At 42.5% G+C, this 20727-nt stretch overlaps 1 protein-coding gene across 3 annotated transcripts in view; it reads left to right on the forward strand.

Moving 5' to 3' along the window:
* Positions 1-20727, forward strand: part of LOC140069210 (NACHT, LRR and PYD domains-containing protein 12-like) — a 95237-nt gene that overhangs the window by 29109 nt on the left and 45401 nt on the right. For all 3 annotated transcript variants that reach the window (XM_072114648.1, XM_072114649.1, XM_072114647.1), the window contains exons 3-4: positions 3282-3445; positions 10700-10871. In XM_072114648.1, coding sequence (XP_071970749.1) covers positions 3282-3445; positions 10700-10871 — 336 coding nt within the window. The remainder of the gene's footprint in view (positions 1-3281; positions 3446-10699; positions 10872-20727) is intronic.

Raw genomic sequence — 20727 nt, forward strand, 5'->3', positions numbered from 1 at the left:
CTCCATACTGTGTCCTTATAGTGGTATCTGTGTATTGTGTATATGATATGTGTGTTATGTACATTACAGGTATACAGGATGCAGTGATGGGGATATTACCTCCATACTGTGTCCTTATAGTGGTATCTGTGTATTGTGTATATGATATGTGTGTTATGTACATTACATGTATACAGGGGGCAGTGATGAGGATATTACCTCCATACTGTGTCCTTATAGTGGTATCTGTGTATTGTGTATATGATATGTGTGTTATGTACATTACATGTATACAGGGGGCAGTGATGAGGATATTACCTCCATACTGTGTCCTTATAGTGGTATCTGTGTATTGTGTATATGATATTACAGCTCTTACTATACGACGTCTTTGCGGCAGAGTATAGTAAAATATTCTCTTACTGTCCAGTGTTTCCTCACATCTTCATACCTCCCAACATTTCTGGAAGAGAAAGAAGGAAAAAATGGCGGCATGTGTAGCGTGCCGTGGCGATCCCCCTAAGCCACACCCCTAATTACGCCCTGGCCATTCCCCAAATTTTTATTAATAGAATGACTTAGGTGGAGATTCCGGTCTTGGTCAACCACAACTAACCTCTAATCCAGACAAAGAATACTGTCTAAACACCTCTACCCATGATAAATTGCATGAAGATATAATAATTATTGCATATAGTGCCCCAGCCAACGAATTACAGGTAATGGGCGATGGAAGGCCCCAAAATCATGCTGCAATGATGATAAAACACACCTCACACACGACTTCCTCAGGGGTAGGTCCTTGGGACGACGATACGCGCGGGGAGCCGTTCACCTCGCATCCCACCTCATTTCCCATTGCTCCACCAACCTCACAGGATCTTTTTCTACAATCTATCACATGCCGTAAGACCCTAACCTTGACCTCATAGGATTGCTTATCAGCACTTTCATCCCCCCCCCTCTGCAATTTGCACTTTACATTGGAAACTCACATTGGTTTAAACATTAGGGGGCTTTGACAGTTGTTTCACTTGTAGCACTTGCACTTTATAGGTGTGTTTTATCATCATTGCAGCATGATTTTGGGGCCTTCCATCGCCCATTACCTGTAATTTGTTGGCTGGGGCACTATATGCAATAATTATTATATCTTCATGCAATTTATCATGGGTAGAGGTGTTTAGACAGTATTCTTTGTCTGGATTAGAGGTTAGTTGTGGTTGACCAAGACCGGGATCTCCACCTAAGTCATTCTATGTACATTATTTGTTTTAAATGGCTTTAGATGTCTTTGTATGGTTTCTTGTTTGTCCTTTATATCAATAAAATGAGCAATTTTTGGTGTATATTTTGAGTATTCATGTATGGGCCGCTTTTGTGCACCGCTTTCTGTTTTTGTTCTTTCATGCTTATTTATGTTGCACAAGGCTATTTGATATTGCATTGGGTTGTGCTAACCAGTTCTTTAAACTACATTTTTATTAATAATAATCATCTTCATTATAATAATAATCACAATAATAATAAGAATAATAATCCTCTTCATAATAATAATGAAAAAAATGTGCTCAGCTTGGGATTTGAACTCATACACTCTAAATGCTACAGAGAAGGAGCTTCCATCCACTAGTGCAGTGGTGGCGAACCTATGGCACGGGTGCCAGAGGTGGCACTCAGAGCCCTTTCTGTGGGCACCCAGCTCTTCACCCCAACACAGAGTTTGCCAAACAGGACTCAAGGCTTCCTCCTGCCGTCCAATACAGCCCAGGATGTGCCATGCTCAGCGCCATTTTTAATCGACATCCTTGGCAGCCAGAGCTACATGAGGAACGAGAAAGTGTGGAAAGAGAGATTATTTTTGGAGCTCCTGCTCTGGGAACCCTGATTCCTCCTTTTCAGGGTAACCCGTAGGGAAGCTACAATCCAAATTTCTCCATCATCTTTCTATTGTATTGATGAACTCAGGCCGCCAATAGGATTAAAACAATAAGTTACTGCTTAAATTGTCATGTTGGCACTTTGCGACATATAAGTGGGTTTTTGGTTGAAGTTTGGGCACTCTCTCTCCAAAAGGTTAACCATCACTGCACTAGGGTATTGGCCCAGTGGTCATTGATGGGAGGATACATCTTCTCAGAAATTACCATTTGTAATTATTGAGATGACTATTATTATTATTTTTATTATTATCATGGAGACCATCAGTATTATTATAATGTTAGTACTAATAATCTCAATAATAATAATCTCAAGAATCTTAATAATTATAATAATAATAATCTCAATAATTAGAATAATCTCTTAATAATCTCAATAATAATAATCTCAATCTCAATAATTTCAATAATATCAATAATCTCAATAGTAATAATCTCAATAATCTAAATTATAATAATCTCAATATTACTCTCAATATTCATCTTAATAATAATAATCATCTCAATAATAATCTCAATAATATTCTCTGAGAAGATCCCTCTCGAAGTATCGGTGTGTCACAATGTAACAGTGAAACTCTTAGTTGCAGAAAATCCTCCCACTGACATCCTCTGAGTTTATAGCCTTGAGGGTAGAAGCTTCTATCCTTATTGCAGAGGGTCTGGGGTTCGAATCCCGGGCTGGGCATAAATTTATTTTATTCAATAAATAGCTTGTGTCTGGGGAAGCCCTGGAGACCATATATGGACAGATGGTGATCTGACCTGATGACGTGGTCCCTGCTCTCTCCGCTAACCCGACACTTCTCTCAAAAGGATTCCCTGCCCGATGTCTGCTCTGGGGAACCCTAGGAGATGTAGGCTCCCAGGTTCTGGCTTTGAAAGTATTTACTATGCGGGACACAGAGCCGGGACAACCCCAGCAAGTGCGCGACCTGGAGGGAATATCCGTGACAATCTGACAGTTGCCCGTGACGCGGGGCAGAGGTAAAAAAATCGTGACTGTCCTGGCCAAACCGGGATGGTTGGGAGCAATGCATCTTCCAGACATTGGGGCAGATTTATCAAGTGTCTGAAAGTCAGAATATTTCTAGTTGCCCATGGCAACCAATCACAGCTCCCGTTTAAAATACCAGTGCTCATGAATATTTTAAACGGGATTGTGATTGGTTGCCATGGGCAACTAGAAATATTCTGACTTTCAGACACTGGATAAATCTGCCCCATTTGACTTTCCTGGCCTGTTCCAGGTTCCTACACAAGTCCCCTAGCAGCACAATGACATTACTGTACTAATATCCACTGCTGTCATCCCTCTACATGTCCTGGAAGATTTCATCCTTGTGTCTCCTTCATTTCCAGATGCTGAGACCCGGAAGTTTTACCAGCAGCTTTGTCACTATCCATCTCATGTCCTGAGGATGACGTATGAGTATTTCCAGGAGGATCTGCTCCAAATCATGGAGAACCTGAGTCTTCCATCACTTCTACATGAGCTGAGCTCCCGAAATATCCCAGATCTGCAGGTGAGATGTGCCGGTGTTATATACAGGTGTCCCCTGTGTTATCAGGTGTTATATACAGGTGTCCCCTGTGTTATCAGGTGTTATATACAGGTGTCCCCTGTGTTATCAGGTGTTATATACAGGTGTCCCCTGTGTTATCAGGTGTTATATACAGGTGTCCCCTGTGTTATCAGGTGTTATATACAGGTGTCCCCTGTGTTATCAGGTGTTATATACAGGTGTCCCCTGTGTTATCAGGTGTTATATACAGGTGTCCCCTGTGTTATCAGGTGTTATATACAGGTGTCCCCTGTGTTATCAGGTGTTATATACAGGTGTCCCCCGTGTTATCAGGTGTTATATACAGGTGTCCCCCGTGTTATCAGGTGTTATATACAGGTGTCCTCTGTGTCATCAGGTGTTATATACAGGTGTCCCCATGTGTTATCAGGTGTTATATACAGGTGTCTCCTGTGTTATCAGGTGTTATATACAGGTGTCCCCTGTGTTATCAGGTGTTATATACAGGTGTCCCCTGTGTCATCAGGTGTTATATACAGGTGTCCCCATGTGTTATCAGGTGTTATATACAGGTGTCTCCTGTGTTATCAGGTGTTATATAGAGGTGTCCCCTGTGTTATCAGGTGTTATATGCAGGTGTCCCCTGTGTTATCAGGGGTTATATACAGGTGTCCCCTGTGTTATCAGGTGTTATATGCAGGTGTCCCCTGTGTTATCAGGTGTTATATGCAGGTGTCCCCTGTGTTATCAGGTTTTATATGCAGGTGTCCCCTGTGTTATCAGGTGTTATATACAGGTGTCCCCTGTGTTATCAGGTGTTATATACAGGTGTCCCCTGTGTTATCAGGTGTTATATACAGGTGTCCCCTGTGTTATCAGGTGTTATATACAGGTGTCCCCTGTGTTATTAGGTGTTATATACAGGTGTCCCCGGTGTTATCAGGTGTTATATGCAGGTGTCCCCTGTGTTATCAGGTGTTATATGCAGGTGTCCCCTGTGTTATCAGGTGTTATATACAGGTGTCCCCTGTGTTATCAGGTGTTATATACAGGTGTCCCCTGTGTTATCAGGTGTTATATACAGGTGTCCCCTGTGTTATCAGGTGTTATATGCAGGTGTCCCCTGTGTTATCAGGTGTTATATGCAGGTGTCCCCTGTGTTATATGCAGGTGTCCCCTGTGTTATCAGGTGTTATATGCAGGTGTCCCCTGTGTTATCAGGTGTTATATGCAGGTGTCCCCTGTGTTATCAGGTGTTATATGCAGGTGTCCCCTGTGTTATCAGGTGTTATATGCAGGTGTCCCCTGTGTTATCAGGTGTTATATGCAGGTGTCCCCTGTGTTATCAGGTGTTATATACTGGTGTCCCCTGTGTTATCAGGTGTTATATACTGGTGTCCCCTGTGTTATCAGGTGTTATATACTGGTGTCCCCTGTGTTATCAGGTGTTATATACTGGTGTCCCCTGTGTTATCAGGTGTTATATACAGGTGTCTCCTGTGTTATCAGGTGTTATATACAGGTGTCCCCTGTGTTATCAGGTGTTATATACAGGTGTCCCCTGTGTTATCAGGTGTTATATACTGGTGTCCCCTGTGTTATCAGGTGTTATATACAGGTGTCCCCTGTGTTATCAGGTGTTATATACAGGTGTCCCCTGTGTTATCAGGTGTTATATACAGGTGTCCCCTGTGTTATTAGGTGTTATATACAGGTGTCCCCTGTGTTATCAGGTGTTATATGCAGGTGTCCCCTGTGTTATCAGGTGTTATATACAGGTGTCCCCTGTGATATCAGGTGTTATATACAGGTGTCCCCTGTGTCATCAGGTCTTATATACAGGTGTCCCCTGTGTCATCAGGTCTTATTTACAGGTGTCCCCTGTGTTATTAGGTGTTATATGCAGGTGTCCCCTGTGTTATCAGGTGTTATATACAGGTGTCTCCTGTGTTATCAGGTGTTATATACAGGTGTCCCCTGTGTTATCAGGTGTTATATACAGGTGTCCTCTGTGTTATCAGGTGTTATATACAGGTGCCCCCTGTGTTATCAGGTGTTATATACAGGTGTCTCCTGTGTTATCAGGTGTTATATACAGGTGTCTCCTGTGTTATTAGGTGTTATATACAGGTGCCCTCTGTGTTATCAGGTGTTATATACAGGTGCCCCCTGTGTTATCAGGTGTTATATACAGGTGTCTCCTGTGTTATCAGGTGTTATATACAGGTGTCTCCTGTGTTATTAGGTGTTATATACAGGTGTCCCCTGTGTCATCAGGTCTTATCTACAGGTGTCCCCTGTGTTATTAGGTGTTATATGCAGGTGTCCCCTGTGTTATCAGGTGTTATATACAGGTGTCCCCTGTGTTATTAGGTGTTATATACAGGTGTCCCCGGTGTTATTAGGTGTTATATGCAGGTGTCCCCTGTGTTATCAGGTGTTATATACAGGTGTCCCCTGTGTTATCAGGTGTTATATACAGGTGTCTCCTGTGTTATCAGGTGTTATATACAGGTGTCCCCTGTGTTATCAGGTGTTATATACAGGTGTCCTCTGTGTTATCAGGTGTTATATACAGGTGCCCCCTGTGTTATCAGGTGTTATATACAGGTGTCCCCTGTGTTATCAGGTGTTATATACAGGTGTCCCCTGTGTTATCAGGTGTTATATACAGGTGTCCCCTGTGTTATATACAGGTGTCCTCTGTGTCATCAGGTGTTATATACAGGTGTCCCCTGTGTTATCAGGTGTTATATACAGGTGTCCCCTGTGTTATCAGGTGTTATATGCAGGTGTCCCCTGTGTTATCAGGTGTTATATGCAGGTGTCCCCTGTGTTATCAGGTGTTATATGCAGGTGTCCCCTGTGTTATCAGGTGTTATATACAGGTGTCCCCTGTGTTATCAGGTGTTATATACAGGTGTCCCCTGTGTTATCAGGTGTTATATACAGGTGTCCCCTGTGTTATCAGGTGTTATATACAGGTGTCCCCTGTGTTATTAGGTGTTATATACAGGTGTCCCCGGTGTTATCAGGTGTTATATGCAGGTGTCCCCTGTGTTATCAGGTGTTATATGCAGGTGTCCCCTGTGTTATCAGGTGTTATATACAGGTGTCCCCTGTGTTATCAGGTGTTATATACAGGTGTCCCCTGTGTTATCAGGTGTTATATACAGGTGTCCCCTGTGTTATCAGGTGTTATATGCAGGTGTCCCCTGTGTTATCAGGTGTTATATGCAGGTGTCCCCTGTGTTATATGCAGGTGTCCCCTGTGTTATCAGGTGTTATATGCAGGTGTCCCCTGTGTTATCAGGTGTTATATGCAGGTGTCCCCTGTGTTATCAGGTGTTATATGCAGGTGTCCCCTGTGTTATCAGGTGTTATATGCAGGTGTCCCCTGTGTTATCAGGTGTTATATGCAGGTGTCCCCTGTGTTATCAGGTGTTATATACTGGTGTCCCCTGTGTTATCAGGTGTTATATACTGGTGTCCCCTGTGTTATCAGGTGTTATATACAGGTGTCTCCTGTGTTATCAGGTGTTATATACAGGTGTCCCCTGTGTTATCAGGTGTTATATACAGGTGTCCCCTGTGTTATCAGGTGTTATATACTGGTGTCCCCTGTGTTATCAGGTGTTATATACAGGTGTCCCCTGTGTTATCAGGTGTTATATACAGGTGTCCCCTGTGTTATCAGGTGTTATATACAGGTGTCCCCTGTGTTATCAGGTGTTATATACAGGTGTCCCCTGTGTTATTAGGTGTTATATGCAGGTGTCCCCTGTGTTATCAGGTGTTATATGCAGGTGTCCCCTGTGTTATCAGGTGTTATATACAGGTGTCCCCTGTGTTATCAGGTGTTATATACAGGTGTCCCCTGTGTTATCAGGTGTTATATACAGGTGTCCCCTGTGATATCAGGTGTTATATACAGGTGTCTCCTCTGTTATCCTGTGACCGCACAATAGACCTCAGTGGGGGCCGTGACCTCGCTGCCATTTTTGCGGGAAGCTCACAACCTTCTTTTACGGGCCTATGGCTTATATAGCAGATTATATTGTGTAAGTATTATAAGTGTAGCTATCCCGTCCTGCCCCACCCACACACATACATAAGGGGGTCATTATATTCTGGTAAATATTATGATTGTTACTTGTGGAATCAGGATTTTCTCCCCAACTATTCCATCTATTTCTCTCCTCTGGACCAGCACATTATAGAGAAGACATTAAAGGGATATTCTCATCTGGGCAGTCACATTCAGTTTGATAAATCTGCCATTTATAAACATTTCTTCAATTAGATGTTATTAAAAAAATGTTCCTGTGTGAAGATAATTTCTCATAAATGTAGTCATTTTGTCCCTTAGAAACGAGATAGCTTCCTCGGATACGGCCACGTCTGATGGAGGGATTGCACAAAGAAACAAATTGTTTTTGTATATGAAATGTCCGGGATTTACTACATGACCCACAGCCGTCCTGTGGTAATGATTGCTGAATCCAGGAGGTCAGACAGGACTGAATAGCTCATGTCTGGCCACCGCTGCCAGAGTGTGACGTGGTCGTAACCGAGGAAGCCATCTCGTTTCTAAGGGACAGAATGACTACATTTATGAGAAATTATCTTCACACAGGATCATTTTTTTTTAACCCCTTCACGCTCCGTGGCGGATATATCCGCCACGGAGCGCAGTGACTTAGCGCTCAGTGGCGGATATATCCGCCACGGCGCTTATGCCGGCTCGGCTCTGGATCAGAGCCGAACCGGCATCGGGAAACACGGGGTGCCGGCTGTAACTAATAGCCGGCACCCCAGTGTAACACCCGCGATCGGAGTTGTCTCCGATCGCGGGTGCTTAACCCGTTAAATGCCGCGGTCAGTGCGACCGCGGCATCTAACAAGCATCTGGGGGGTCTTTCCCCCACGATCGGCCCCCCCGAACCGTTTTCGGGGGGCGCCGATCGTTGCCATAGCAACTCTGGGGTCCGATCTGGACCCCAGAGTTACCTGCAAGAATTGCCAGTAAGATGGTGTCTGTGACGTCATCTTACTGGCAAAGTGCCAGCCTATGCAAGTGTATAGGCTGACACTGATAATACTCTGCAATACATGAGTATTGCAGAATATTATCATGAAGAAGCAATCAGAAGATTGCTTCTTCATGTCCCATGGTATAAAAGTGAAAAAGTAAAAAAAAAAAAAGTTATTCAATAAAAAAATAAAGTCATAAATCACTAAAAATGCCCCAAACTCCCAAAACATATAAAGAGACATATACAGGCAGTCCCCGGGTTACATACAAGATAGGGACTGTAGGTTTGTTCTTAAGTTGAATTTGTATGTAAGTCGAAACTGTATATTTTATCATTGTAGTTCCCGACAATTTTTTTTTTTTGCCCCAGTGACAATTGGAGTTTCAAATTTTTTTGCTGTAATAGGACCAAGAATTATCAATAAAGCTTCATTGCAGACAATTTTAAGCTGATTATTGCAATCTGGGACTATTTTAAAGCATCCAGAGAGCTTCACCAGAGGTCACAGTGGGCAGAGGGGTCCGTCTGTAACTATGGGTTGTCTGTAAGTCGGGTGTCCTTAAGTAGGGGACCGCCTGTAACTCAAAAAAAAGTCTAAATCATAACACAAACCCCACATATATAGTATCACCGCGTCCGTAACAACCCGTAGAATAAAAGTAAATCATTATTGAACCCCCACGATAAACGCAGTAAAAAAAAAATGTTATAAACCCTCCAAAAATTATGATTTTTACCTTTTCAATCCCACAAAAAATGCTATAAAATGCGATCAAAAAACCATATGTACTCAGACATGATACTGGTGCAAAGTACAACATGTCCCGCAAAAAACAAGCCATCAACCAGCTCCGTAGCCAAAAAAGTAACAATGTTATGCCACTTGGAAGACGGCAATACATAAATGATAGATTTTTCCCCACATTAGGGTTTTGTTTGACAAATTTAGTAAAACGTAAGAAAATATATTCATGTCTGGTGTCCCCGTAATCGTATCGACCCATAGAATAAAGATAACAGGATTATTAGTCTATACGGTGAACACCAAAAAAAAAAAAGTAAAAAATCCAGTACAGAATTGATGCTTTTCTACTCCTGCCCTCAAAAAAAGTTCCTAAATTTTCAACAATAGGTGATACCAACCCCAAAATGGTAACAATGGAAAAAGCATCTCATCCCGCAAAAAAAATGCCATCACATGGCCCCAATAACGGAAAAGCGAAAATTTTATAGCCTTCAAAAGGGGGCAACCAGAAAACTAAAATCCTGGCAGCTGCAGCGCCCTCCTTCCCTTCTGCGTCTCGCTGTGCCCCCATAACACAAGTAATGGCCACATGTGGGGGGTCTTTGTACTCAGGAGAAATTGCAGAACAAATTGTATGGTGGGTTTTCTCTTTTTATATTTTGGAAATGTGTAAATTTTAGGGCTAAATGAACGTATAAGGGAACAATATGACCATTCTAAATTTCACCTCCATTTTGATTCAATTACTATGAAGATCTCAAGGGGTTAACAATCTTCGTAAAAGCGGTTTCTGATAGCTTGAGGGGTGCAGATTTGAAAATGGGTAGATTATATAGGGGGGTTTTGATGCTAAATATGTAAAATTTCATTCAAAACTGTATTTATCCCCAAAATAGTCAATTCTGAAAATCCGGAAAAGCGATATTCTATTTGTAAGCCGCGTGACATCAAAATAAATTATCCAGACATTTCAGAAATTATGAAAATGTAAAGTAGACAAATGGGAAATGTTATTCAGCAACTTATTTAGGTGGTAAATCGATCTGCCTGAAAACGCAATGATTTAGAATTTCGAAAATGGCAAATTTTTCAAAAAATTTATCATATTTTCTTTTTTTTGTAAATAAACGCAAAACTTATCTGCCAAAATTTACCACTAAAATGAAGTACAACATGTGGGGAAAAAACAATCTAAGAATCGCTTTGATAAGTAACAGTGTTCAAAAGTTATAACCATATAAAGCGACGCAGGTCAGAATCCAAAAAATCGGGCTGAGCCTTAAGCTACAAAATGGCTGCGTCCTTAAGGGGTTAATAACATCCAATTGAAGAAATGTTTATAAATGGAAGATTAGTGAAACTGAATGTGAATGCCCAGGTGAGAATACCCCTTTAAGTATCTGTGTATATTAACCCTTTGTATTCAGTCTCCTTGTATAATGACCCTTATGTTGGACCTTTCTTTTGTTCTAGAAATACCTGAGTTTAGAACATGATAGAAAAACCTTGGCCCGGAATTTACTCCAGGAGATTTTCTGTAGAGGAGCAGAAGCTGTGATATCATTGTGGGTCAGTCTTCATGTACTACGGAAGGATCACGGTTCCCCGGTCCTGGCCGCTGTACTGGAGGAGCTCGGCCACACAGGTAACATTGTGTATGACATGTGTCACTCATCATATCCGGGGCTCATCATGTACAATGACCTCAGTAATACAGATCTCTGCACTGGATCAGTCATTCTCCGCAGTGTATAAATGTACAGATGGAGCAACGTGTAATATACAAAGGACTAACACTCTTATCTCACAGAGCAATAACCTTATACAATTAAGAGCACTACAGGCTACTTAATATTGAGAATGTAAGAACTGGAGGGATGGCGTAGCAAAATAATGGGAAAAAGAATTCATTGAGAATTTTAAACTAGTACCCCATATTCGTTGGAAATTATGGACGTGGTCTAGCAGCCGCACTACAGAGTTTGTTTTTGTATGTTTTTGTTTAATGTTGTTTCTTTTTGTTTTATTAACCCCTTAAGGTCGCAGCCATTTTACAGCTTAAGGCTCACCCACATTTTTTGGATTCTGACCTGCGTCGCTTTATATGGTTATAACTTTTGAAAACTGCTACTTATCAAAGCGATTATTAGATTGTTTTTTCCCCACATGTTGTACTTCATTTTAGTGGTAAATGTTGGTTGATAAGTTTTGTGTTTATTTACTAAAATAAGAAAAAATGATGAATTTTTTGAAAAATTTCTCTTTTTTTAAATTCGAAATCCTTACATTTCCAGGCAGATAGATTTATCACCTAAATAAGTTGCTGAATAACATTTCCCATATCTCTACTTTTTTTTTTTTTTCATTATAAAAATTTTTTATAGCTTTTTTAACAAAGAATGTACATTACAGAAATAGTAGTCAGACATTGCAATTTAACAGTGTTCACACATATAACAGTTTAACAAAATTCATATAACCAGGGTGTGTACCACATACTGCTAGACATAGTTCGTCCTAACCTGAAACACAATGGTGGAGATCTGCCATCAGGTCTCCAGATAAAACACAATGGGGCACATTTACTTACCCGGCCCATTCGCGATCCAGCGGCGCGTTCTCTGCACAGGATTCGGGTCCGGCTGGGATTTAAGATGGTAGTTCCTCCGCCGTCCACCAGGTGGCGCTGCAGCGCCGAAAATAATCTTAACGCCCCGGAATGCACCATCCCATAGAAGGTGAAGGTGAGCGCTCCCCAAGCGACACATTTTCGGTTTTTAAATGCGGCGGTTTTTCCCGAATACGTCGGGTTTTCGTTCGGCCACGCCCCCCGATTTCTGTCGCGCGCATGCCGGCCCCGATGCGCCACAATCCGATCGCGTGCGCCAAAAACCCGGGGCAATTCATGTACAAGCGGCGCAAATCGGAAATATTCGGGTAACACGTCGGGAAAACGCGAATCGGGCCCTTAGTAAATGACCCCCAATATGTCATCCTTTTTCTTTTCTTCTTTTTTTCCCCTTTCTCTTCTTTTCCTCTCCCTCCTCCCAGAAACACATCCTCAACAATGGGGGAAAAAACTATTTCCAATGACTCCAGATCTCAGCCCATTTCCCTCCAGTTCCACATTTATCAATATGGATGTGTTCATATCTTTCATATGGGACTATAGGGCAAAGTCTGATATGCCGATGTGGTTTCTGTAGTTGGGCAACCTCGCCAGGGCTCCTAATGATGCTTCTATTGCTTGTTTTTCTAACCAACTCCTAACTTAAGTCTGGTCTGGATTTTCGGGTTTGCTCCAGTAACATTCTTTTTCTAAGTCATACTATTGAGCAACCCTAGTTAAATTTGCGTTGAAGTAATTATAAGCCTGTGGCGATTTTGGCATTATTGTATTTTATATTTTATTATTTTGTATTTTATATCTGTATTTTGCTCTCTGTGCGCCTTGCGTTAATCTAGGCCAGTGATGGCAAACCTTTAAGAGACCGAGTGCCCAAACTACAACAAACAACTCCTGTTGCTGACCCCGGACTTGGACTTGACATTGCATCTCTGCCGCCTGCCCTGACCCTGTGCCTGGACCTGACTACGAGATTGTCATCCGCTAAGGTACCTCGACCTCGGCTGCCACCGCGGGCTAGTCACGCCTGGGAACGAACTAGTGGTATCCTGCCGCAGCAAGTCCAATCCACTTTGCGGCGGGCTCTGGTGAATACCAGGTGCCACTGGGCTCCGGTCCCGGGTGTTGGCTAGTTCCATCTCCCGCGGTGGTCTAGAGGATCCACTGATCCTAACAGGATGTAGAATATAAAAAAGATGGGCTGTATGGGAATTCCACTCATACGGGGGTAATTACTCAAAAGGTGTCTCTGTTCTAAACCACTTCAGTATAGACTTCAAATTAATTGATAAAAAATCTGAGGGCAGGTTTATATTTTTACTGTCTTTTGAACGGAATTGAGTATGTTCTTGCATTTATGTTAACCCCCCCCCCCCCCCTCATCGTTAAGGGTTCTGTCAGAATTTGCCCGCTTTATTGAGGATAAAAGTTGTACCAGAATCCTGATCATGGGAGACCCGAACATGGTCTTTGTTCCTCATCTTGATCGCCTTAACCTATTGGGGGTAACAAAAACAAACCCTAATGAGGGGATAAAATTGAGGAACTTTTGTCAGGACATGGGTTTACAGGATATATGGGGAAAAGAGGGCCTTTTCTTGTCACATTAAATCCTGTAATACCCTGTCCAGAATAGATGATGGATTAGCTAATTCGCAGGTATTGAGGAACACTTCCAGAATGACCTATGAACCCATTGTGATCTCTGACCATGCTCCAGTCCTAGTCACAATAGGGGAACCATCATTCAGTAGGCGGAAGTTCAAACTAAACCCCCATTGGCTAACTGTTCTCGAACCTCATCTGGATTTAAAAACAGCTATTGGAGAGTTTTGGGACAGGAACATTAATACCGCAAGCACTTTTGCAGTTTGGGATATGTTGAAACTATTCATTAAGTCTACGCTTTCACATGCGATTAATGTTAAAAAGAAAGATTTTAGTAGGAAGGAGGCAGATTTAAAAAAGCAGGTAGAGGACACATCTAAGAATTTGGGACACTCCGGAGATACCATTCTTACCCGGGCCTATAAGGATGCCAGGGAAAAATATGAAGATTTCTTAATAGAAAAAGCCCAACACAAACTGTTTTTTGCGGGACAGCGATACTTCACGGAAAAGGGGAAATCAGGTAAACTTTTAGCTAATATGATCAAGAACAATAAACAAGGAAATAAGAACATTTCAGTTATCCGAGGGCATAGAGGACAAATATGCAGAGAGCAACACAAGATACAGCAGGAATTTAAACGCTTTTATCAACACCTTTATGAGTCTGTTGGGGATAAAAATCAAACGGGAGATATTAAAAGATACCTGCAGGATATTAACTTTCCGCGCTTGTCTGGAAAAAAGGTAGAAGCGCTGAACTCCCCGATTACGTTGAAGGAGCTGGAGGAGACAATTGACTCCTGTAGCGGCGACTCTGCCCCAGGCCAGGATGGCCTTCCCTTCGGTTTATACAGGAGATTAAAAGAAGTACTGGCCCCAATGTTGTTAACTACAATGCAAGAAATTTATAGAAGAGGGAAAGTGACTGACTCAATGTCCGAAGCTATCATCATTCTTATCCCAAAAAAAGTCAAGGACCCACTGGACCCAGGATCATTCAGACCCATTTCACTGATTAATACCGACGCTAAAATCATAGCAAAGACGTTGGCCAGACGACTTAAGAAGGTAATTGCCAGTATTATTCACGAGGACCAGAGGGGGTTTGTCCCAGGCAGGAAAGTGAGCGACTGTCTGAACAGATTGTTTGTCTCGGTACCCAATGCAGTAAGCACAGTGACAGAATTTGGTCAATTTTCAGGTTTAGAGATTAACTGGAGTAAGTCAGGTCTGATGCCACTGGATGGGAACAAGATAGTAGAGCTAGAATCTGGAATTAAAATGAACAGCCAGGAATCGCTGAAATATCTCGGGACCGTAATCTCAGCAAAAGTAATAATAATAATAATTCTTTATATAGCGCACACAGATTACGCAGTGCTGCACAGAGCTTGTCAAATTGGTCCCTGTCCCCATGGGGCTCACAATCTAAACAACCTAACAGTATGTTTTGGAGTGTGGGAGGAAACCGGAGTACTCACGCAAACACGGAGAGAACATACAAACTCTTTGCAGATGTTGACCTGAGTGGGATTCGAACCCAAGACCCCAGCGCTGCAAGGCAGAAGTGCTACTCACTCAGCCACCGTGCAAGAATATGAACTATTAAATCTGAAACCTCTAGTCAACTCAGTTAGAAGTAGGGTTCATACCTGGGATAAACTACCTCTCTCCTTTGCGGATAGATAGATATAAAAATGGTCCTGCTAGCACAAATTTTGTTTTTTTTGACATCGTGGCCAATCTGGATTGATAATTCTTTCTTTAAAGCAATGGAAGCTCTCCTTAATGAATTAATTTGGGGGAGGAAGAGAGCTAGAATCAAAATTATAGGGAAGGAAGGCAGCAGCACTCCAGTAGGTAGAATAAATCAGGGTGATCTTTTATTTCAGATGCGACGTTTCGGTGTGTCCACCTTTTTCAAGCATATAACATAGTGATCAGTGTTTCTATATATGGACCAACCCACTTTCTGATTGGTCAAACAATTGTTTGTGCAATAGTTTAGTACAAAGACAATTTCTTAGTATACATTATAGTAGTGCATAGTACATCAATATTTACAGATGAAGTGTCCGTGCTACAATGAAAATTTGTGCAATAAGTGCATTATAAAAACAATAGTAATTCCTTGCTGGTCTAGGACCGCCCCATCGTCATTGATCGAATTTATGTAAATTAACAGGGGGCTGTCTTAGAAACGTGCCGAACCCGGGAAAACAGCGCCTCTTACGTCATATCCGGTTGAAACCGGAAGTCAAGTGGGTCACGTGACCGCTCGTCAGCCGCGCATGCGCACGGCATATTCTGAGATGCAGCGGCCATATTGGTTGAGGGAAACAGGCGGGGCGCCTGAAGGTAAGTATAGTATAGAGATATTTACAGGATTTAGGAGACCAGTTACACACTGCGGAAGCAGTGTGTTCTTGCGGGACAAGTGGGTCGTTGCGGATCCGCGAAATGGCAGGTCCACATGAGCCCTCTTATCGTCCCATTGGTCACCAATAGAAAGAAGGTCAAGAACTGTTCGAGTGAGAACCGCAGTGAGAACCGGACACATACTGTGTGAACAGTATGTTAGCATCGGGACTAGTGGAGCACCTCAGAGTCACAATTTTTGTAACTCTGTGCGTGTCTCCTTATCGTCCCACGGTTCACACTATTCGCGGACCTAGATAAAGGAGAAGGGAAGAAAAAGAGGAGTAAGACAGAGAGGTCGCTATAATTCCGGGAGGGGGTTTCGGTTGCAGCCAATTGATAGCCAATAGATTTTGCCGACGTATGGGGTCTTTTGGGTCCAAATACAGGAGGATCTAAAGTAAAACAAACAAATGTTACAAGATTAATATCGGAGAAAAAAAGGGAAATATCCCCTGCATTAATACACTTATGACTTTCAGAGGAACCAGGGATGGTACAGCGGAGTATACAGAACAGTACCAACCTATTCACATAAGCATATTATATAACAGTGGTGAGATTAAATTCAATATTTAAACCCTGGGGTTGTAATGATTGAAGGCGGTGTATCCACTCCAGTTCTTTTTTCCGGAGGGTATGTTCCCTATTACCCCCTCTCCTAAGGGGGAGAATGCGGTCAATAATTTGACATTTCAGGTCAGATTCTTTATGGCCCTTATCAGAAAAATGTCTACTGACAGGTAGGTCCAGTCTCTTTTTGCGGATGGTGTACCTGTGTTGTGTCAGCCTGGTTTTCAGGTCAAGAGTAGTTTCACCCACGTAAATCAGATTGCATGGGCATGATAGCTTATAGATTACGAAGTCGCTGTTGCAATCCAAATAATGTTTGATTCTATAGGTGACATCATTGTGAGTGAATGTGTTCCCTTTAACGATATAAGCGCAATTGATACATGAGCGACAGGGAAAACTACCAACCCTAAGTGTGCCGGTAAGAGTTTTTTGTATGGTTCTCCTCAAGGGACCAACATCCGATTTTACCAGATGGTCCCTAATGTTTTTAGATCGTCTATATGAGAAAAGCGGAGGGTTTTTTAGTTCTGGAACACCAGAGGGATCACTGGCCAAAATTCGCCAGTGTTTTCTTATTATACTTGAGACTAGTGTACTATTGTCACTAAACGTGGAGACAAATGGGATTCTGGGGGTCCCTTCTTTCTTTTTGGCGGGCAATAGAAGAGCATCTCTATCTTTATTTTGCGCGGAAATCAAGTTTTTATTGATGACGCGTCTAGGGTAACCTCTTTGTTGAAATTTAGTGATCATTTGTTGTACATTCGTTTGATATTTGTCATCATCAGAAGAGATTCTTTTTACACGTAGAAACTGGCTGAGGGGCAGGGAATCAAGCATGGGACGTGGGTGGCTACTCTCATATCTTAAGATGGTATTCCTGTCCGTAGGTTTTGTGTAAAGGTCCGTGGTTATCTTGTTGTCAGTAAGTATGACTTGTACGTCCAAAAACTGTATTCTTTCGGTAGAATGAACCAGTGTGAATTTTATGTCTTGGTCAATAGTGTTTAGGAATTCCTGAAATTCGAGGAGACTGTTGAGTGGGGCCGTCCAGAGGAGAAATATGTCGTCTATATATCGCCACCACCTCCGGACGTGTTGGAAGTGGTGGGATACATAGACGTTCTCCTCCTCTAGGCCGGCCATGACAATGTTTGCATAGCAGGGGGCCATGCTAGCCCCCATGGCAACCCCTTTCTGTTGAACGAAGAAGTTCTCTCCGAACAGAAAATAATTGTTGAACAGAACCATTTTAAGCAATTCCAAAATAAACAACATTTCTTGTTCATTAAAGTGCGACTGTCTTAGACATTTTTCCACTACTCTCAGGCCGAGCTCGTGGTTGATAGATGTATATAAGGATACCACGTCGAATGAGGCTAAAATGATAGGGGAAGTGTGTTCCAACTGAGTATCCTGTAATTTACATAGAAAGTCGGACGTGTCCTGTATGTATGAGCGGCTGTTTACAGCAAAATCCCTGAGTACCCGGTCTAAAAAGATAGTGATATGTGAAAAGATGGAATCATTCCCCGATACAATCGGGCGTCCGGGGGGATTTTCTAAGCTTTTGTGGATTTTGGGCAGGACATAAATAACCGGGGTCACCGGATCGTCAATCCATAAGTACTTATGTAGCTCTTTGCTAATAATGCCTGTATGGAGGGCCTCGTCTAAGATATTTCTGATCCTACGTGCTAACTCAAATTTGGGGTCTGCAGAGACCTGTTTGTAAGTAGATGTATCGGCCAGCTGGCGGCGGATCTCAGACACATATTGGGCCTTGTCCATGACGACGACAGCACCACCCTTGTCTGCGGGTTTAATGACGATGTCGTCGTCATGGGCAAGGTCCCTGAGCGCCGCAACCTCCAAACTGGTCATGTTATGGTGTGTTAGGCTGTTTTGTTGTTGCTGGCGTAGACAATGAATGTCATGTTTGACAGCTGTAGAGAATGCTTCAATGGCTGGTATCTCTACAGGGGGAGTAAAATTGCTCTTATTGTGCAAACCAAACCTTTTGAGATCAAGAATCCCCGTGGGATAATCGGGGGCTCTCTCAGTGTTAGAATCTGCCGTCTCATGATTATGGAACCAATGTTTGAGTTTAATGTTGCGTACAAGCTTACAAATATCCATTTCAAGTTCAAACCAATTAGTGTAGGACCACGGACTAAATGATAAACCTTTTTGTAACACATTAGTCTCATCACATGATAAAGTCTTAGAGGAAATATTTACCACTGCTAGCTGTGTCATTTCTTCTTGTTGGTCGTGGATCGCTGTGGTTGGGTGCGGCCCCTCATAGGTCTGTCTCTTTCGGGATCTGAAATGGTGTTTGCCCCCTCTCCTGGTTCGTCTGGGGCATGAGGTCCTATTCCTAAAAAAGGAGATGATAATTCTTCCCTTGGTGAACTGGTAGATTCCTGGTTGTCGCCTTTTCTGGAGTTTCTGTTGAGAGGGTTTCTGTTATTAGAGCCACGTTTCTTTTTGCCACTTTCTCTGATGGACGAATTGGAAGGTTGGGTATACGAATTCTGCCATGCATATATCTTGCCGGTACGGTAGTCCTCAAGGTCTCGGGTCCACTTCATCCGTTTCGTTTGTTCCAGTTCAGTTTTATTCTGGGTGGTTTTTAATTGGATAGAGTCCATAAATATTTTGTAGTCATCTTCTGTAAGGGTGTCTTTAAGGGTCGAACTCATAAGGGACATGGATTCTTGTACTTTATTGGTTTCTGACTGTAAAAATTCTATATTCAACATTAATAAATCCAGTGAATATTTGTTAGATATTTGCATGAACTTCATGCAAAAGGCTGAGTCCTGTATGAACAAATTAGGTACACCATCCGCAAAAAGAGACTGGACCTACCTGTCAGTAGACATTTTTCTGATAAGGGCCATAAAGAATCTGACCTGAAATGTCAAATTATTGACCGCATTCTCCCCCTTAGGAGAGGGGGTAATAGGGAACATACCCTCCGGAAAAAAGAACTGGAGTGGATACACCGCCTTCAATCATTACAACCCCAGGGTTTAAATATTGAATTTAATCTCACCACTGTTATATAATATGCTTATGTGAATAGGTTGGTACTGTTCTGTATACTCCGCTGTACCATCCCTGGTTCCTCTGAAAGTCATAAGTGTATTAATGCAGGGGATATTTCCCTTTTTTTCTCCGATATTAATCTTGTAACATTTGTTTGTTTTACTTTAGATCCTCCTGTATTTGGACCCAAAAGACCCCATACGTCGGCAAAATCTATTGGCTATCAATTGGCTGCAACCGAAACCCCCTCCCGGAATTATAGCGACCTCTCTGTCTTACTCCTCTTTTTCTTCCCTTCTCCTTTATCTAGGTCCGCGAATAGTGTGAACCGTGGGACGATAAGGAGACACGCACAGAGTTACAAAAATTGTGACTCTGAGGTGCTCCACTAGTCCCGATGCTAACATACTGTTCACACAGTATGTGTCCGGTTCTCACTGCGGTTCTCACTCGAACAGTTCTTGACCTTCTTTCTATTGGTGACCAATGGGACGATAAGAGGGCTCATGTGGACCTGCCATTTCGCGGATCCGCAACGACCCACTTGTCCCGCAAGAACACACTGCTTCCGCAGTGTGTAACTGGTCTCCTAAATCCTGTAAATATCTCTATACTATACTTACCTTCAGGCGCCCCGCCTGTTTCCCTCAACCAATATGGCCGCTGCATCTCAGAATATGCCGTGCGCATGCGCGGCTGACGAGCGGTCACGTGACCCACTTGACTTCCGGTTTCAACCGGATATGACGTAAGAGGCGCTGTTTTCCCGGGTTCGGCACGTTTCTAAGACAGCCCCCTGTTAATTTACATAAATTCGATCAATGACGATGGGGCGGTCCTAGACCAGCAAGGAATTACTATTGTTTTTATAATGCACTTATTGCACAAATTTTCATTGTAGCACGGACACTTCATCTGTAAATATTGATGTACTATGCACTACTATAATGTATACTAAGAAATTGTCTTTGTACTAAACTATTGCACAAACAATTGTTTGACCAATCAGAAAGTGGGTTGGTCCATATATAGAAACACTGATCACTATGTTATATGCTTGAAAAAGGTGGACACACCGAAACGTCGCATCTGAAATAAAAGATCACCCTGATTTATTCTACCTACTGGAGTGCTGCTGCCTTCCTTCCCTATATCATTTGGTCCGTGCCGCGGATATCCAGATTTTTTGCACCCAGGCCGTTTGGTTGTGCTGCCT

The sequence above is a fragment of the Engystomops pustulosus genome, chromosome 7 (assembly GCF_040894005.1).
Source record: "Engystomops pustulosus chromosome 7, aEngPut4.maternal, whole genome shotgun sequence".
NCBI lineage: Eukaryota > Metazoa > Chordata > Amphibia > Anura > Leptodactylidae > Engystomops > Engystomops pustulosus.